We start from the raw sequence: 18,566 nt of genomic DNA, 5'->3' as shown, positions 1-18,566 counted from the left end.
AAATAAGAACAAACATGTGTTTCCCTTTCAAAAAATAATAAAATTAAAAGCAATATTAATTAACGTAATCAGGCCGAACTCATAGTCGTAGAACGTTTCGAGGGCGCGCGCAGACGAAGGAGGACAGTGGACTGGACAAAAATATACCGCGCTCACTAACGATGTCACAACAATCGATGTTCAGTTTTTTTTTTAAAGAGTAAGAACAGAGTTGCCGCCGCCGGAACCACCACACTCATCATCCTCACAGCAGGTGCCGCCTCAGAGAGACGAGAGTGTGTTTAATGTTGTGCCCCCGCTGAGCTCAGTCCCTCTGCGGGACGTAGCACCCGTTGCAGGATAACAGAAAATAGCATCCCAGTGCTGGTGTTGTGTCAAATTATGCACCCCCGTCGTGAAATGCACCCCTTGACACGGGAACGTGCATTTGAATGTATAGTGCGCTATTCTATGTTGTCTTTTTGATGGTTGGGTTGTCGAATCCTGGATTTTGCATTAATTTGTCACTTATTTTTCAGTTAATTTTTTATTTAATATATGTTTTTATTTAATTGTGACGTCCTGTCTGTATACTTGTGCTTGTAGTTGTGCTTTACAATGTATTGTTTATTTTTACATCAAGTGCTTGAGGGTGGGATTAATAGAAACATTTTTATTTTGGGGGGTGCTTTTTATGAACAGCCTGGTTGCCACGATATGCACCCCTTGCTATCTCTGACAATAAACGTGTCACATACATGAAACTTGCTCCATTTATTAGTCCTACAACTATACCCTCCAAAGTGCTTGAGGGTGGGACTAATAGAAGCATCTTTTTGGGGGGGGTGCTTTTTACGGCAGGCCAGGGGGTGCATTTCACGACGGGGGTGCATAATTTGACACAACACCGGTGTTATGCCGTAGATTGAAGCCTTGCCGTAGATTGAAGCCCTGTTCGCGGGGACGAGCAAAGTGACGTCATCGCCTGTATTGAGCGTTCGCCTCGTTTTCTAAGCGGAAAAACGAAAGATACTATTTACTTTCTCTCTTTTGAATGATATATTTCCCATCAGATTAAACAGCAAACGGCTGAATAAATAATGTGCATACAATTGCGTGGAGGCTCGTTTTAAGGACACTTTTCAGATCTGTCACAATCTTCGTATTGGAACAAACTTCCGTTTTTGAGTCCACTCTGTTATGTTCCTCCTTCCTACAGAACAGACAATGACAGGATAATATGTCATTTGTCAGTATAGTCCTATTTTTTAAAACCTTCTCTGTTGTTTAAGTGTCTGATAACCACGAATATAAGCAATGATATAACAGTAATTATATAACATATGTCAGACACTGTGTTATTTTCAATCAAGCCTAAAAGATTATAATGTGTTCAAACTGGCTTCACTCGCTTTAATTGCTCCTTTGAATGTAATGTTCCTCTGTGGTTTCCTACTCAACACATGTTTGTATTGTAATGCCACTCATATTTTATTTTTTATTGTATTTTAAGGTGACATTGAATGCTTTGAAATGTGCCCTAAAATAAAGTGTATTATTGATCTTATATCTGTGCCTATATCACACTATTAATGTTCCTTATTTTAGACTAGGTTAATCCTGGTGTCAATAGGGAAGATCTGCACTGTTCTCTACATAACATGTTCAGCAGAGCAGGTATTTCTCCTGCCAGATTTGGAACCCCCCCTATCATTTTGTCCAGGATGGTCATAGACTCACCAAAATCACACTGGTGTTTGCTGTTCCCCTCTAGTGTGTGCTCACAAAAGCATTTTACTCTGGGCCCAGCAAGTGAAAAACTAAAGAGGGGCTTCCATATCCGGCAGACCAGGTGTTGTAGCTGCCGGATTTGGAAGCCCCCCTATATCTTTGTCCAGGATAGTCACAATTTCAACAAAATCACACTGGTGTTGCCTGTTCCCCTCTAGTTTGTGCTCACCAAAGCATTTTACTCTGGGCCCAGCAGGTGAAGAACTAAAGAGGGGCTTCCATATCCGGCAGACCAGGTGTTGTAGCTGCCGGATTTGGAAGCCCCCCTATCATTTTGTCCAGGATGGTCATAGACTCACCAAAATCACACTGGTGTTTGCTGTTCCCCTCTAGTTTGTGCTCGCAAAAGCATTTTACTCTGGGCCCAGCAGGTGAAAAACTAAAGAGGGGCTTCCAAATCCGGCAGACCAGGTGCTGCCAGATATGGCACCCCCCCTACAACTTTGTCCAGGACAGTCACACTGTCACCTAAATCACACTGGTGTTTGCTGTTCCCCTCTAGTGTGTGCTCACAAAAGCATTTTACTCTGGGCCCAGCAGGTAAAAAACTAAAGAGGGGCTTCCAAATCCGGCAGACCAGGTGTTGTAGCTGCCGGATTTGGAAGCCCCCCTATATCTTTGTCCAGGATAGTCACAATTTCAACAAAATCACACTGGTGTTGCCTGTTCCCCTCTAGTTTGTGCTCACCAAAGCATTTTACTCTGGGCCCAGCAGGTGAAGAACTAAAGAGGGACTTCCATATCCGGCAGACCAGGTGTTGTAGCTGCCGGATTTGGAAGCCCCCCTATATCTTTGTCCAGGATAGTCACAATTTCAACAAAATCACACTGGTGTTGCCTGTTCCCCTCTACTTTGTGCTCACAAAAGCATGTTACTCTGGGCCCAGCAGGTGAAAAATTATAGGGGGGCTTCCATATCCGGCAGCCAGCCACAACACCTTCTCTGCCGGATATGGAAGCCCCTCTTTAGTTTTTTACCTAATGGGCCCAGAGTAAAATTCTTTTGTGAACACAAACTAGAGGGGAACAGCAAACACCAGTGTGATTTTGGTGAGTCTATGACCATCCTGGACAAAGATCTAAGGGGGCTTCCAAATCCGGCAGCTCCAACACCTGGTCTGCCGGATTTGGAAGCCCCTCTGTAGTTTTTCACCTGCTGGGCCCAGAGTAAAATGCTTTGGTGGGCATAAACTAGAGGGGAACAGCAAACACCAATGTGATTTTGGTGAAGTTGTGACTGTCCTGGACAAAGTTGTAGGGGGGGTGCCATATCTGGCAGGAGAAATACCTGCTCTGCTGAACATGTTATGTAGAGAACAGTGCAGATCTTCCCTATTGACACCAGGAAAAACCTAGTCTAAAATAAGGAACATTAATAGTGTGATATAGGCACTAATCAATAATAAACTTTATTTTAGGGCACCTTTCAAAACATTCAATGTCACCTTAAAATAAAATAAAATATGAGTGGCATTACAATACAAAAATGTGTTGAGTAGGAAACCACAGAGGAAAATTACATTCAAAGGAGCAATTAAAGCGAGTGGAGCTCGTTTGAACAAATTATCTTTTAGGCTTGATTGAAAATAACACAGTGTCTTACATTATCATATATGTTATATCATTACTGTTATATCATTGCTTACTATTCGTGGTTATCAAGTATCAGACACTTAAACAACAGCGAAGGTTTTAAGAAATAGGACTATACTGACAAATGACATCTTATCCTTTCATTGCCTTTCCTTAAAACGAGCAACCTTGCAATTGTATGCACATTATTTATTCAGCCGTTTGCTGTTTAATCTGATGTGAAATATATCATTCAAAAGAGAGAAAAAAAGCTTTGAAAACTCGGCGAAACTCAATACAGGCGATGACGTCACCTGTGCGCGTCCCCGCGGACAGGGCTTCAATCTACGGCAAGGCTTCAATCTACGGCATAACACCTGCATTATAGAGGCGGGGCCTCTATAATGGCGATACATTCAGTCGCCATGGTTACAGAGACTGGAAACACATCGACTATGCTCTCAGTAAACACGAATGTCATTCTAGGCATAGCCTATTTTTATTAGATTATTAACAAAAATCGCGAGAAAACATTTGAACAGGCCCAGCCGAAATTACATTGGCCCACCCACAATTGAAATCCTGGCGCCGCGGCTGCTCTGCCTGACACCTCAGGAGTGGAGTGCACCAGCTGGGCGTAAAAAAGTAGGTCTTAACTCTAACGTCGGGTTTAGCTACGTCCGATTTAGTGATTAGAATTTACACCGAGTGCACCAAACCTGACTAGTCTCGGTCGTAGCTGCGCCTGGTTTTAAGATGCGCGTCCACGTGAATACACGCGAAACAGTAATTGTTGCCAAGCAACACACGTCTATATAATTTAACACTCGAACTCCTCCATTCAGAGCAAGCTAATAGAGCCCACAGTCCAGAGATGCCCGCAGTCCTCACTCACCTGATTCCTCTGAAGCTGGCTGTGTCTCGGTGTGGTGTCTTCTGTATTTAACCTGTAACAAATGGCGGGTAAACACGGCTGCCCATGGTGTCCCAATACAGAAGAGCCCAGGGCAGTTCCTCTGTCGACGGCCAAAGCACAGACCGCTCTGGCCCCAGCAGACCAGCTATGGAGCACCAGCAGAGACCAGGCGGTGCGGCTGAGGATGGAGGGCTCGGGCCCGGCCTCAGAAACCCCCATTACCGTCCATCAGCTCTTCATGGAGACGGTGGAAAATTACGGGGATCTTCCCGCCTTGGTTTCCAAAACAGAGGGCCAGTGGGTGACCCTGACGTGGAGGCAATACTACGAGCAGTGCCGTGCAGCAGCTAAAAGCTTCCTCAAGGTTTGTTTGACTGCAACTTGACATACATACATTCAAAAAAATAAACATCAATAATACTTGCGCAGTGGCATATTCTTTTGGAATGTTGTCACTCTCCTTCAGAACATTTTTTGTGTCTCTTAGGCCTGTGTATGTCCTACATTTATTAACTAAACTACTATAAGTCATTGTTTAAATAGGGGGATTTGTGTGGCACACATGACGTTTTTACCTGCGTTGTAAACAGTAGGCTACCCCAGAGTTTCCCCACTCTCTCACTGCATGTTGAGTTGTGTGAGAACAGGCTGCTGAAAAATAACACTGGGGCGTGTGAAATTAACAGCTTGTGTTACATCTCTTGTTTCATGGACATGTGTGTGTCCCATAAGGTAGAGTCGCTTTTTAAATTAGATGTAGGTCAAGAGTAATAGAGGCACAGTGCTGCTGCGTCATTAAAGAAACATGCTCCTAAAAAAACAATGTTTCTTCTTTAAGTTGGGGCTGGAGCGTTACCATGGTGTGGGGATCCTGGGATTCAACTCAGCTGAATGGTTCATCTCAGACGTCGGCTGCATTTTTGCCGGGTAAGATCTCATTTAAAGAACTAAGGTAGATACATTCCCATGTGGACTTGGAGAGATGCTTCAGCATTGCGTCACCTGACAGTGACACTGCACATTTTGCTCTCTGTGCATGCTTATCTCAAAGTCCATCTCTTTGTCTCTCCCGACTCCTGTTTAGAACAAAACAGTTTAAAGTCTAAGGAAACCAAGTACTGATGTTAATCTTGTATCCAGCTGTTGAGTAACATTGAACTTGTGTAGTTAAGGCACGAATCACAGGCTTTTGACTGGATTTGTAGTTATTACAAACTTTAGAATTCTTCAAGTTTCAATTACTCTTGTATAAATGTTAACTGAAACTGCCTATTTTGGCAAACACAACCTTGAAAAACTATTTATTTTATCTTTCTAGGCTTTCTTGTTAAGCTAAGTTTAAAAATGGCAAACTCCACAGTGAATAATGCATATGTGTGCCTTCAACAGAGATTAATACTCTCCTTTCTCTGATTTGTGCCACAGGGGTCTGGCAACTGGGATTTACACCACCAACTCACCTGAAGCTTGTCAGTATGTTGCTGAAAGCTGTGAGGCTAATATCCTGGTTGTGGAAAACCAGAAACAGCTTGAAAAAATTCTGCAGGTCAGGACCTTTGAAAATGTTTCACTTTTGGAAGATAGAAAGAAATCTGTCCTCACATGACTTTGTGTAATGTATCTTTCTCAACAGGTTAAAGATCAACTACCTCATCTGAAAGCAATTGTCCAGTATAAAGGCGAGCTGAAGCAGAAAGCACCCTTCCTGTATACAGTATGTTCCCTCACCAATATTGACAAAGTAAAACAAATGATCTGATAGTAAACTGTATGTGATGCCTACAGTAGCACCATTTACATTTTTACAAGTTTGAGAAACCGGCTCGAGATACACTTTTTGTTATATTCCATGGAATGCTCTTAACATCCCGATAGCAATGAATATATGAAGTGCTTTGACAAAAAATCCATAAAAACATTTCATCTGTGGAAGCCGTAGTACTGTAAAAAGCACGACCAATCATTTTAGCCAGCCCGGCTAAAATAACTGGATGGCCTACCTGCCTGTCAGCCTTCCATCTGTGCACAAACTTATCTCGTGCCCTCATTGGTCATGTGCGCGTTCGTGTGTGTTGGAGGAGGGGCTCTGTAAGGAAGTGGCAGATTTTTTCCGGCTGTGTATTTTCAAATTCTAGCGCACTCGAGCTGGTTTCTCCAAAATTACCTACCCCACCTTTAAATGTATTAAACTGCACAGTATCAGTTACATTTTAGTCTGGGTTTGGACACATTTTTCACCATGATCTCTCTATATGTGTAGTGGGCAGAGTTCATGAAGCAGGGAGAAGACGTGCCTGACGAGCAGCTGGATGCTGTGATTGACAGCCTTCGGGCCAATGAGTGCTGCATCCTCATCTTTACCTCGGGAACAACTGGCAACCCTAAAGGAGTCATGTTGAGCCATGACAATGTGAGTTATAGACAATTACTTTATTTTTCTTAACTTTTATTGTAGATTAGATGTCTGTCTAATTAAGTGTTTAGTTTTGTAACATGTGAAAAACTGACCATTACCATCTCCCAAAGCCAAAGAGGACACCGTGGTGTGAAAATGTTTACTGGGTCAGGAAGAGAAAGACATTTGAAAAGAATACTGCAGGCCTTGATGTATATTTCCGATTAAGAAGAATAACATTTTCCCAAACCTGTTTTTAATTTTTGAAGATACATGATCGTTTTAACAGAATCTAGTTAAGTGGTTCTTCTTGTAAATACCCAATACAGAGCCATGTGGAACTCCTGAAACTGCTACATTTTAACATTTAATGCTAAAACATCCAAATACCATCAGACAGTCGGCCTCAATAGGGTATTCAGGAGGGTTTTCAAATATAATATAAATAGATTCAGTAATTGATTCTGCGAAATTTAGAGCAGCTCCTGATAATGTAAAAATCAAAAGGGCATCAAACAAGAAATTGTGGCCCCTCTCTAAACATGTTTGCTTTGTGAAAATTAAAGAAAAATGACTCTGATGAATCTGACTCTCTGATGACTCCTACCTTTCTCTTTAATCTGCAGCTGACATGGACAGTCCGTACGGCAGCTCCCATGGCCGATCTTAAGTACGGTGAGGAGGTGGTGGTCAGCTACCTGCCGCTCAGCCATGTGGCAGCCCAGCTAATTGACATGTGGATGTGTGTTTGTTTTGCCATGACAACATACTTCGCAGATCCAGATGCTCTCAAGGTATGGAAACCTACAGCTGTATAAAACATGGAGTTATAACGAAGGTTTTCTATCTTGACTATAATCTCCATTCCTTTTTCCCAGGGCTCCTTAGTAAACACACTGAAGGAGGCTCGTCCCACTTGTTTCCTGGGGGTTCCTCGTGTGTGGGAGAAGATGCAGGAGAAGATGAAAGCTGCCGGTGCCAAGGCATCCCCAATGAGGAGCGCAGTGGCAGGCTGGGCCAAGTCCATAGGCCTGCAGTACAACTACAGTGTCATGAACGGGTAAGAACGAGCAAAGATTGTTTCATTGGTGCCATGCCATTTTTCGGAAATCCAAATGATCTGAAAGATTTCCAATTGGATCGAAAGCCCATTTTTCATGTAACAAATCGTTTTTATTCTGATGGCCCATAGCTTAGAAAATACACACTAGCACCAAACAGCAGCACATGGCTAATGATCATGCAAAATGATGTCATCGGACCTTTGCAGCTGCAATATTTGTATTATTTTGTTTAGGTATTAGGAGTGAGGCATAGTTACAATAGCTAATCAGAGGAAGAGTTTGGCAGAGCATGCCTTCACAATATTAGGAAATAAATATAGCCTATAATAACTGGGATGGTCCAATGATGTCCTTCTGCATAATAATTAGCCACGTGTATCTTTTTGTTGTAATGAGAGTTTATATTTTCAGAGAAGTCATTGATTTTATTATCAGGAAAATTGGCTTTCAGTTCGGACTTTTAGGGTTGCAAAATAATAGGAAGTCCAGCCTCATGTTTGCATTATAAAATGGCCAATTAGCACCGGTCACGCTGAACAGCTGATGCAGCTGAGGCTGACATTAGGTCTGCATGATTGTGGTTTGACATTTTGAGCTTATGATTACACCTTATTAAGTGGAGATACCCACAGTGGCTACAAAACATCCTGAGGGGGAAATTGTTTATAGCAAATGTCATAGCAATCCATCCTGTAGTTATTTCGTTATGGGTCAATTTCAGCTCAACATTGCTACCTATTTTGTTATGGGCCCAGTTCTTAATTACTAACAATTCATGACTTCAAATATGTAACACATGTGCATGTGACTTTGTCTTTGGCTTATAGGGAGAATCAGGTGCCATTGGGCTTCATGCTGGCTAATAATCTGGTCTTTAAGAGGGTCCGTGAAGCGCTGGGTTTAGACCGCTGCAAGCTCTGCTTCACGGGCGCTGCCCCCATCACCAAAGACACTCTGGAGTACTTCATGAGCCTGAACATGCCGCTGTTGGAGTTATACGGCATGAGTGAAAGCTCCGGCCCACATACCATCTCTTCTAACAGCAGCTACTTTATCACAAGGTCAGCAGCAAAGCATTATCCAACAACTCTAGTATATAAAATGTGATGCTGATATGAATGTGAGAATATTACAAGACTTTTGAGATCAAGGTTCAAGGTTCTTTATTGTCAATCTGACATAGCTACAGAGTAATTATGCAGTTGAAAATCTTATGTCACAGGCTTCTCCAACAATGCAACATAATAACATAACATAATAACAATAAGAGCATGAGCAATACAAAAATAATAATAGTTATAAAAATGAAATAAAGTTATGATGTGGAATAGTGCAGTACGAGTCTATATACAAGTTATTGGAATGATATATATATATTAGGTATTAGATACATACTACTGAGTAGCAGATGAATGTTTGATGTTGTTTCAACAGTTCAATTTTTTAACAGTCTCACTGCCCGCGGGAAGAAACTGTCTCCGAATCTTCTTGTCCTTGCCAGGATGCTGCGGTAACGTCTGCCAGACGGCAACAGAAAGAACAGTTTGTGGCTGGGGTGATGGGGGTCTTTGATAATCCGTAGTGATTTCTTCCTGAGCCGCTGGGAGTAAAGGTCCTCCATGGATGGCAGCTCCGTCCTGGTGATGTGCTGTGCTGAGATTCACTCACCTCTGTTTCCAAGTGATGTTACCTTAAGCAGTGTTGGTTGGAGCTTGCTTTGCCTCCTTCGTCCCCATGACAACATTGCTCCTGTTGATAAGCGGTGATGCAGTGTATATGTTTTGGGCTTTAATTGTGAAAGTGAAATCATGACCCAGAGACGGACCGTTTGCATAGTGAAAGCAAGGCTTAAAGGGATCTAATCTAAATGCAGATAGTGTCATTTATTTACAGCCATTTATTTGTGCAATTAACATTTACTTCATAATCACAAGGGAGAGCTAAAGTTTTATCTATTGCCACTTAAAGTTATGTAACATACCTGTGTAAGATACCATGATCTTTTTCTAAACCTAACCATAGCGTAATTAATATTATGTGCTCAAGTCAGTTGAAGACGTCCTGGCCGAGGGTCCAATGAGATGGGATTAAAGATGTGTTGTTTATTAATGTTTCCTCACTACTACCTTCCTACAGTATTTGCAATATGTTTATTATAAGCAGTTATAATCAGAAATTCATTAAGAGGTCACAAGCCAAATAAGGTTGCGAACCACAGGTTTAAATATTCACTAAGGAGCATGTTTTTTTTAATTTGGACCTGAAAAATGTTCTATCAATTATGTACATTGTAATGGGGGCGGCTGTGGCGCAGTGGATAGTGCCTTGGTGTTGGGATCAGGGGAGCACAGGTTCAAACCCCACTGCAGTCAGCATGTCGTTGTGTCCCTGGGCGAGACACTTCACCCCAAATTGCTCCTGTGGGGATTGCCCACAGTATTGAGTATGTAAGTCGCTTTGGATAAAAGCATCTAACAAGTAACATGTAATGTAATATATTATTTATATGTACTTAAAAGTTAAAGTAGGGGTGCAGTTGTAGTGCAACATTTGGTCACGGTAGGTCAAAATGAGCTTGTTGTTTATTTATTTTTTGACTCTCCAGCTGTGGAAAGGTGATGCCAGGCGCCAAGACAAAGCTGGAGAACCCTGATCAGGACGGGAGTGGAGAGATATGTTTCTGGGGTCGCCACGTCTTCATGGGCTACCTGAACATGCCGGACAAAACAAGAGAGGCCCTCGACCAGGACGGCTGGCTGCACTCTGGAGATCTGGGAAGACACGACAAGAATGACTTCCTCTTCATCACAGGAAGGATCAAGGGTAAGCTGTGTTTGCAAAGACAAAAAAACATTATAAATGTGTTTCAATACAAGTTAAAAGCAATCAAAAGAACTTGTTGGTAACTGAATGGTTAAACGACAATGTTGCGTTCCCAGAGCTGATCATCACCGCCGGAGGAGAGAACATCCCTCCCGTGCTCATCGAGGACTCAGTGAAGTCCGAGGTGGCCATCATTAGCAACGCCATGCTGATCGGAGACAGGCTGAAGTTCCTCTCCATCATGATCACACTCAAAGTAACCAGGCCTCCACTCCTGCACAGGGTCACAGCTACTGAATAAATAAAACAAACACAATAATGACCCCTCTCTTTTTCCACAGTGTGTGGTGGACGACAATGGCGATCCCACAGACGCACTGACCACCGAGGCCTTGAGTTTCTGCCAGCAGCACGACGTCACAGTGACCACGGTGTCAGGGATCATAGCCAATAAGGAGCCAGCTATCTACACAGCCATTCAGGAGGGCATAGAGCGCGTCAATGCCAGAGCAACGTCCAACGCCCAGAAGATCCAGAAGTTTGTCATCCTGGAGCAAGACTTCTCCATCGGTGGAGGAGAACTGGGTGAGTTACTTTATTAAAACTGGGGCAAAGGTAGAGGTGCATACCGGTTCCCGGTATTACCGAAATACCGGTTACTGGCGGCTACGGTATACCGTACCAAAATCAGATCCGGTTTTTGATACTTTTTTTTTTTTTTTTATAAAAGTGAGGCGTAATATCCTTAAACTCGCGCCCAAACCGTCGGAATTACGATGTCAATTTCGCCGTGAAACTCCGCAAACGAGTCATTTTAGAACATCTAAAGTGTGGCTGCATATGACTGCCAGTCTGAATGGTGGGGTCTGTAACCACTGCAAGAAGTTTATTTCTGGGAAAGGTGGCAACACATCCAACCTCCAACCAATGATGTCTCGTATGGCAACCAAATACCTTTGTGTTCAGGGAAGCAGCGTGCCAAGCGAGAGAGTGTTCAGTTCAGTAGGTGATATCCTACGCTGTGAAAGGGCCCGTTTGGATCCAGAGAAAGCAGATATGCTCATCTTCTTGAAGATGAATGCACAAAACTGAACTGTGATGGGATTTGTTTTCTTTCATCAGGCAAATGTTGATTTTAATGATGCTATTTGTTTTATGTGCAATGCCGAGATCTCATGATCCTTTATGTGTTCTCTGGTCAGTCGAATCTCAGGTTGAATATTAATTATACTGGTGCTATTTTCTTTTTCCATTGACAAGATGTACTATTCACGCCTGATGGTTGTTATAAATGATATTGCAGAATCTTTTTTCTTCATAGATAACGTGTTTTTCATTGTTTGTTCAGTACTAAAAGGTCCAAGTCCCACAATTGAATTTAATATTCATTTGACATGTTAACTATATCATAAAGCGCTTCATGGGAGTAATTGCGGGATGATAAAATGTTTCCCTTATGCAACATGAAAGTATCACGATACTGTATGTATCGGTTGAGTATCGGTATGGTTCAGTGGTATCGGTATCGGTATCGTAAAAAAGTCAACGATATGCAACCCTAGGCAAAGGTACAAACAACACTGTCATCAAGGAAGTATTCACTTCAGCGACAACCAGGTTTAATCAGCTTGGAATTGAAGTTAAGTCATAATAGAAAGTACTGTGATTGTGTTGTCTGCCAGACAACATTCCACGAAAGGTTGTTCGACAGTGATTAAATGTCTCACAAACATTTCAAATCTGCAGTGGATCAAATGTTTGTGCCTCTACCTTGAGATTTAAGAGCAGAACAGAATTAACCTGCCTTTCTTTTCTAATTTCCGTCTGTGCAGGACCCACCATGAAACTGAGGAGGCCCATTGTTGTGAAGATGTACCAGGAGAAAATTAACAAATTGTATGGAGTGGCCACGGAAAAGTAGTAGACTGTAATTGCACAGATAATGCTGAGAATAGGTGTTCTGAGAAACTTCAGGCATGTTTATGAATGTTCTACTGTGCACAGAGGTCATGTTGAGAAGTATATCAATCTCTTTTCAACTGAATGTTAAACCTTCAAAAGAGATTTTTAATATAAGGGGAACAATCTTAAATCTGATTGTGTTTTTAATAGAAAAGTGTTTTTGCTGCTATGTTTAAATAAGCTTCAGTTGTTATTTAAGCTGTTAAATGTGCATACGGTCTCAAAGCAGCTATGCACCTTTTGTAAATAAATAATCCAAATCAGAGCCAAATCTTGCCATTTCCCGTTGGCATATACAGATAACTTGTACGGAAAACACTGGATGGTGTCATTCATCATTTTTTACAGTTTTTTAAGGAACTTTTGTTCTTCCACTGTGGCCTGAGAGATGAAACTCACTTGGACATAAGCTTGCCAGAATGTTTTTCTATGTTTGAAGCAGCGATTCATAAAGATTACTACTCAAAGACTTTACAGCATTAATCGCCAATTTCGTTCTCATGTTGTGAGATCATTCCAATCTAGCAAAGCTGTATACATTCCCCCTAAAAACTGGATGAAATATTTGATTTAAGATAAGAATATCAAGTTGATACATTTTTCCCAACACAAGTGCAATTTTAAAGCATACATTTTTATTTGTGCTTCTCCATGTACAGTTTGACAAATATTCAAATGTTTATTTTGTGGCAGATATTCCACGATTGTCAATAAAGAGGGAACAAATTGACCAAACTTGTTTCAAATTGTACTTTGAAGAAATTAATCATTACTTTAATTTGTACAGTGCATATTGGAGGGATATAAACCACTGCTCTGCTAAATGTATGTATTTAGCAGGCACATATTAACACATACATAAACTTATGAATGTAATCATATGTATATGTTTATAATATACATATAGAAAACAATGCTTTCAGTCCAAAACACTTTGTTTATTGTGCGTAGTGTCTTTTTTGGCAATAAATCACACATATTTGAATGTAAGGATTTACACAACATTATATGTGAATATTTTACATAATATTAACCTTTAACCTGTTAATTGCAATCGCAACATCTGCAAGAAACAGCATCTGAGGGCTTTTTAACATTTAAAAACCTATTAATGTGTCATACCCACTTAACGGGAAGAAACTCAGCTATCAGACAATATTAACAATTTTTAGCAAAACGAAACATAAGGGTAATAACAAAGGCTCTGAATTAGCCCTGAGCGAAAAAATGCTAAAACACTTAGCACAGAACTCACGTTAAAATACCCTTATTACTTATCGTATCTGCACAAACAAGATATCGATTAGCAAACTGAGATTCCACAGATTCTACAGGTATTAGTATCATTACTGACCGATCCGAACTCGCGACATGAGAAGCTAACACAGACATCACACCACGTAGCATTACAGTAGGTAGCCAACACGGCAATATGTCTTACCTTTGTTGTTTTCTGATCAAAAGTTGTCTTCAATGGCATTAAAACGATAAAAACGCTGCTGAAGGTTAATCCATAGGTTAATCCAATGTGTCTGTGTCACTTTGAAATGATTTCTGATAATCCATCAGCAATAAACCTAGTTTTCAGTTTTCAGATTTCAGAGCGTAACATAGCTTTCGACTGCGTTCGCATAGCTCTCATTTCTCAATGGTAACGTGTGTGTGTATGTGGAGATTCCCCTTCGATTCTATTGGCTCTAACGGTTCAAAAGAGATGTCAATCATCAAAATCGACCAATGGGTTCCAGAGAAAAGGCAAATACACCAATTTCCAACCAAATGACTCTTTTGCTAAACCTCTCTATAAAGGTCAAATGTCACTTGTTTTTCATCAATCTTGATACAGGGTACTTATTATATGTTATAGTTTGGATTCCTAAAGCTTTTAGTCTACTATCCCATCATTCAAGGGTGGTTTTCACTATAAGTAATGGTTTATTTTTGGACGGACACTATAATTTACATTTTTTTACTATGTTCAATCTGAATTTACTTCTATATAAACATCTATATTGATTCTGACTCTTCTACATCCAATTCACAGGTTTATCATTGCTTTAGAAGGGAAGTTATTTTTTCATTTTCGAGCCTGAGACCTGAAAAACAGGCTTGGGGTTTAACAGGTTAAAGTACCGATATATCACCAAAACCCCTAATGTATATACTGTTTATACGTTTATATGTGAGTGTGTGTGCTGTAGTACAGCTCCCATACATAACAATGTGAAAAGAACATCTACACAAATTCCCTCTACTTCTCATTCATATTAGTTTGCATTCTTAAAAACCAGACTGAAGTTCAGTTTTTTTCACGATTTGCAGAAGAACAAAATAAGGTTTAGCAAAAGGAGCAAACTAATCATAGGCTACCCCTATCATCCTAAAGTTTTGAGGAAAATATATCATTAAGTACAAAAAATCGAAAGCAGATAAGAAAGTATGGGCCTATATGCATATATGGGCCTATAAGAAAGTATGGGCCTATATGCATATATGGGCCTATATGAAAGTATGGGCCTATATGCATATAGCCTCCAGCAGTATTATGTCTGTGTTATTTGATGCTCTTGTCAAACTTCCTCTCCACAAACCTGATTGGTAGGTAGACATTGACATTCCTGTTGAGTCTCCGGTAGTATGTGTTTCCTCATCCACTGCACAGCTTGCAGATCGTGTTGCTCTGACACCTCAGGAGTTAAAGCCCACAGTCCAGAGATGTGCACAGTCCTCTCACTCACCTGACTCCTCTGAAGCTGGCTGTGTCTCGGTGTGGTGTCTTCTGTATTTAACCTGTAACAAATGGCGGGTAAACACAGCTTCACATGTTGTCCCAATACAGAAGAGCCCAGGGCAGTTCCTCTGTCGATGGCCAAAGCACAGACCGCTCTGGCCCCAGCAGACCAGCTATGGAGCACCAGCAGAGACCAGGCGGTGCGGCTGAGGATGGAGGGCTCGGGCCCGGCCTCAGAAACCCCCATTACCGTCCATCAGCTCTTCATGGAGACCGTGGAAAATTACGGGGATCGTCCCGCCTTGGTTTCCAAAACAGATGGCCAGTGGGTGACCCTGACGTGGAGGCAATACTACGAGCAGTGCCGTGCAGCAGCTAAAAGCTTCCTCAAGGTTTGTTTGACTGCAACTTGACATGATATACATACATTCAAAAAAATAAACATCAATAATACTTGCGCAGTGGCATATTCTTTTGGAATGTTGTCACTCTCCTTCAGAACATTTTTTGTGTCTCTTAGGCCTGTGTATGTCCTACATTTATTAACTAAACTACTATAAGTCATTGTTTAAATAGGGGGATTTGTGTGGTACACATGAAGTTTTTACCTGCGTTGTAAACAGTAGGCTACCCCAGAGTTTCCCCACTCTCTCACTGCATGTTGCGTTGTGTGAGAACAGGCTGCTGAAAAATAACACTGGGGCGTGTGAAATTAACAGCTTGTGTTACATCTCTTGTTTCACGGACATGTTTGTGTCCCATAAGGTAGAGTCGCTTTTTAAACTAGAAAATGCATTTCTTGCAGAAATTGCGTGCGAATGCTGTGAACATTTGTGGCTGAATTTAGCTGAAAGTATGTGGAAGGAGAAGCATTTGGCGCAAGGTGTAGGTAAAAGAGGATTTGAAGGCTCCTCCCATTGAGTTCAATGTTAAAAAAATAGTTTAAAAAGCTGAATATTTCAAAAAGTATGAAATATTTTGAAAAAGTTGAAGGTTTCCCATCGATTGCTGAACAGGCTGAATAGTTTAATATTTGAATGGTTTCTGTAGATGAAAGTATGCTGAAGTTATTGAGAGCCAAAGTATTGGCTGAAATAAGGGGAAGAATAAAGATTCGAAGAACTATAGTGGAATGCTATAAATAGCATTCGCACTAATTAGATGTAGGTCAAGAGTAATAGAGGCACAGTGCTGCTGCGTCATTAAAGAAACATGCTCCTAAAAAAACAATGTTTCTTCTTTAAGTTGGGGCTGGAGCGTTACCATGGTGTGGGGATCCTGGGATTCAACTCAGCTGAATGGTTCATCTCAGACGTCGGCTGCATTTTTGCCGGGTAAGATCTCATTTAAAGAACTAAGGTAGATACATTCCCATGTGGACTTGGAGAGATGCTTCAGCATTGCGTCACCTGACACTGCACATTTTGCTCTCTGTGCATGCTTATCTCAAAGTCCATCTCTTTGTCTCTCCCGACTCCTGTTTAGAACAAAACAGTTTAAAGTCTAAGGAAACCAAGTACTGAAGTTAATCTTGTATCCAGCTGTTGAGTAACATTGAACTTGTGTAGTTAAGGCACGAATCACAGGCTTTTGACTGGATTTGTAGTTATTACAAACTTTAGAATTCTTCAAGTTTCAATTACTCTTGTATAAATGTTAACTGAAACTGCCTATTTTGGCAAGCACAACCTTGAAAAACAATTTATTTGATCTTTCTAGGCTTTCTTGTTAAGCTAAGTTTAAAAATGGCAAACTCCACAGTGAATAATGCATATGTGTGCCTTCAACAGAGATTAATACTCTCCTTTCTCTGATTTGTGCCACAGGGGTCTGGCAACTGGGATTTACACCACCAACTCACCTGAAGCTTGTCAGTATGTTGCTGAAAGCTGTGAGGCTAATATCCTGGTTGTGGAAAACCAGAAACAGCTTGAAAAAATTCTGCAGGTCAGGACCTTTGAAAATGTTTCACTTTTGGAAGATAGAAATAAATCTGTCCTCACATGACTTTGTGTAATGTATCTTTCTCAACAGGTTCAAGATCAACTACCTCATCTGAAAGCAATTGTCCAGTATAAAGGCGAGCTGCAGCAGAAAGCACCCTTCCTGTATTCAGTATGTTCCCTCACCAAACATATTGACAAAGTAAAACAAATGATCTGATAGTAAACTGTATGTGATGCCTACAGTAGCACCATTTACATTTTTAAAGCTAAATTAGGATCATTAAAATGTATGTTTTAATAATTCACTTAAATGTATTAAACTGCACAGTATCAGTTACATTTTAGTCTGGGTTTGGACACATTTTTCACCATGATCTCTCTATATGTGTAGTGGGCAGAGTTCATGAAGCAGGGAGAAGACGTGCCTGACGAGCAGCTGGATGCTGGGATTGACAGCCTTCGGGCCAATGAGTGCTGCACCCTCATCTTTACCTCGGGAACAACTGGCAACCCTAAAGGAGTCATGTTGAGCCATGACAATGTGAGTTATAGACAATTACTTTCTTTTTCTTAAAGGGGACCTATCATGCAAAATGCACTTTTGTACGTCTTTTATACATGAATATGTGTCCCCGGTGTTCCAGGGAACTCACCAAGTGTCAGAAAACACAACGCTCTCTATTTTCCTCCATACCCAAATCTCTAAAATAGGGGCTGCAACGGATCTGATAAAAACTGATCCAGATTTGAACATTGTCCTGACGTCAGGACGGTGGCGCTACGGCTATTGGGCCAACTCCACCAATCAGGAGGAGACAGCCACGGCCATTGCCGTTCGAAAGCGCTGGAGACGCTGTAGTACATATGCCAGGCCTGTAAGTGGCGCTGTAGTCTGCCACAAAAGCAGCGAAGAAGACTTCCCGCCCATAGGTAGCATGGTTACCCTTCTGTTTATTCTCCGCTGTGGCTTTTTTTCTCCCTCCCCGAGGCAAGCGTTTGCTCCAGCTGCAATGCAATCCCTCCCCGTCGAGGCAAGCACTGTAATTCTCTCCGGTTAGTCCACCAGCAGATGACAAACACCCACCTCTCCGCCTCTTCCAAGGAACGAGGGGACCGGGCGGCAGAGTTTCAGTTTCAGTTTGTTTCGCCGGTCAAGATGTCCGTTAAAGTTTAAATCTTCCGGACAAAATTAGAAAAGTGCCGGTCAAAGGTCTTCTTTGTTATTTATTGAGCTTTAAATCAAATGAATAACAACTCTATATAATAAAACACGGAGGACGGAGATCTCTTTTTCTCCCCCTCTTCTGACAGCCCAGCAGCTGAACAGAGCACGTCTCCCCTCTCCTGCAGGGGGGCGTGGTCAGCAGAATCAGACCCGTAGACAGCA

The 18,566-nt window shown here is 41.5% G+C and overlaps 2 protein-coding genes across 2 annotated transcripts in view; both read left to right on the top strand.

Moving 5' to 3' along the window:
• Positions 1 to 4,283: 4,283 nt before the first annotated feature.
• Positions 4,284 to 13,229, top strand: LOC117473031 (long-chain-fatty-acid--CoA ligase ACSBG2-like). Its single transcript, XM_034118502.1, has 12 exons — positions 4,284 to 4,622; positions 5,097 to 5,185; positions 5,684 to 5,804; positions 5,892 to 5,972; positions 6,519 to 6,668; positions 7,280 to 7,447; positions 7,532 to 7,713; positions 8,545 to 8,778; positions 10,323 to 10,540; positions 10,657 to 10,796; positions 10,882 to 11,125; positions 12,373 to 13,229. The coding sequence occupies exons 1-12, from the start codon at positions 4,299 to 4,301 to the stop codon at positions 12,459 to 12,461; spliced, it is 2,040 nt and encodes a 679-aa protein (XP_033974393.1). The 5' UTR covers positions 4,284 to 4,298; the 3' UTR covers positions 12,462 to 13,229.
• Positions 13,230 to 15,152: 1,923 nt separating this feature from the next.
• LOC117473030 (long-chain-fatty-acid--CoA ligase ACSBG2-like) overlaps positions 15,153 to 18,566 on the top strand; it is a 9,290-nt gene continuing 5,876 nt past the window's right edge. The window contains exons 1-5 of the mRNA XM_034118501.1: positions 15,153 to 15,625; positions 16,479 to 16,567; positions 17,060 to 17,180; positions 17,268 to 17,348; positions 17,571 to 17,720. Coding sequence (XP_033974392.1) covers positions 15,302 to 15,625; positions 16,479 to 16,567; positions 17,060 to 17,180; positions 17,268 to 17,348; positions 17,571 to 17,720 — 765 coding nt within the window. The 5' untranslated portion in view covers positions 15,153 to 15,301. The remainder of the gene's footprint in view (positions 15,626 to 16,478; positions 16,568 to 17,059; positions 17,181 to 17,267; positions 17,349 to 17,570; positions 17,721 to 18,566) is intronic.

The sequence above is a fragment of the Trematomus bernacchii genome, unplaced genomic scaffold, assembly GCF_902827165.1.
Source record: "Trematomus bernacchii unplaced genomic scaffold, fTreBer1.1, whole genome shotgun sequence".
Lineage (NCBI taxonomy): Eukaryota > Metazoa > Chordata > Actinopteri > Perciformes > Nototheniidae > Trematomus > Trematomus bernacchii.
Note: the sequence above shows the minus strand (reverse complement) of the source record. Positions and strands in the feature narration are given on the sequence as shown.

Coding starts and splice junctions, on each gene's coding strand:
- LOC117473031 (XM_034118502.1), top strand. CDS start 4,299: ATGGCGGGTAAACACGGCTGCCCATGGTGTCCCAATACAGAAGAGCCC. Junction 5,186..5,683: donor GTCGGCTGCATTTTTGCCGG/GTAAGATCTCAT, acceptor TTTGTGCCACAG/GGGTCTGGCAACTGGGATTT. Junction 10,541..10,656: donor CATCACAGGAAGGATCAAGG/GTAAGCTGTGTT, acceptor TTGCGTTCCCAG/AGCTGATCATCACCGCCGGA.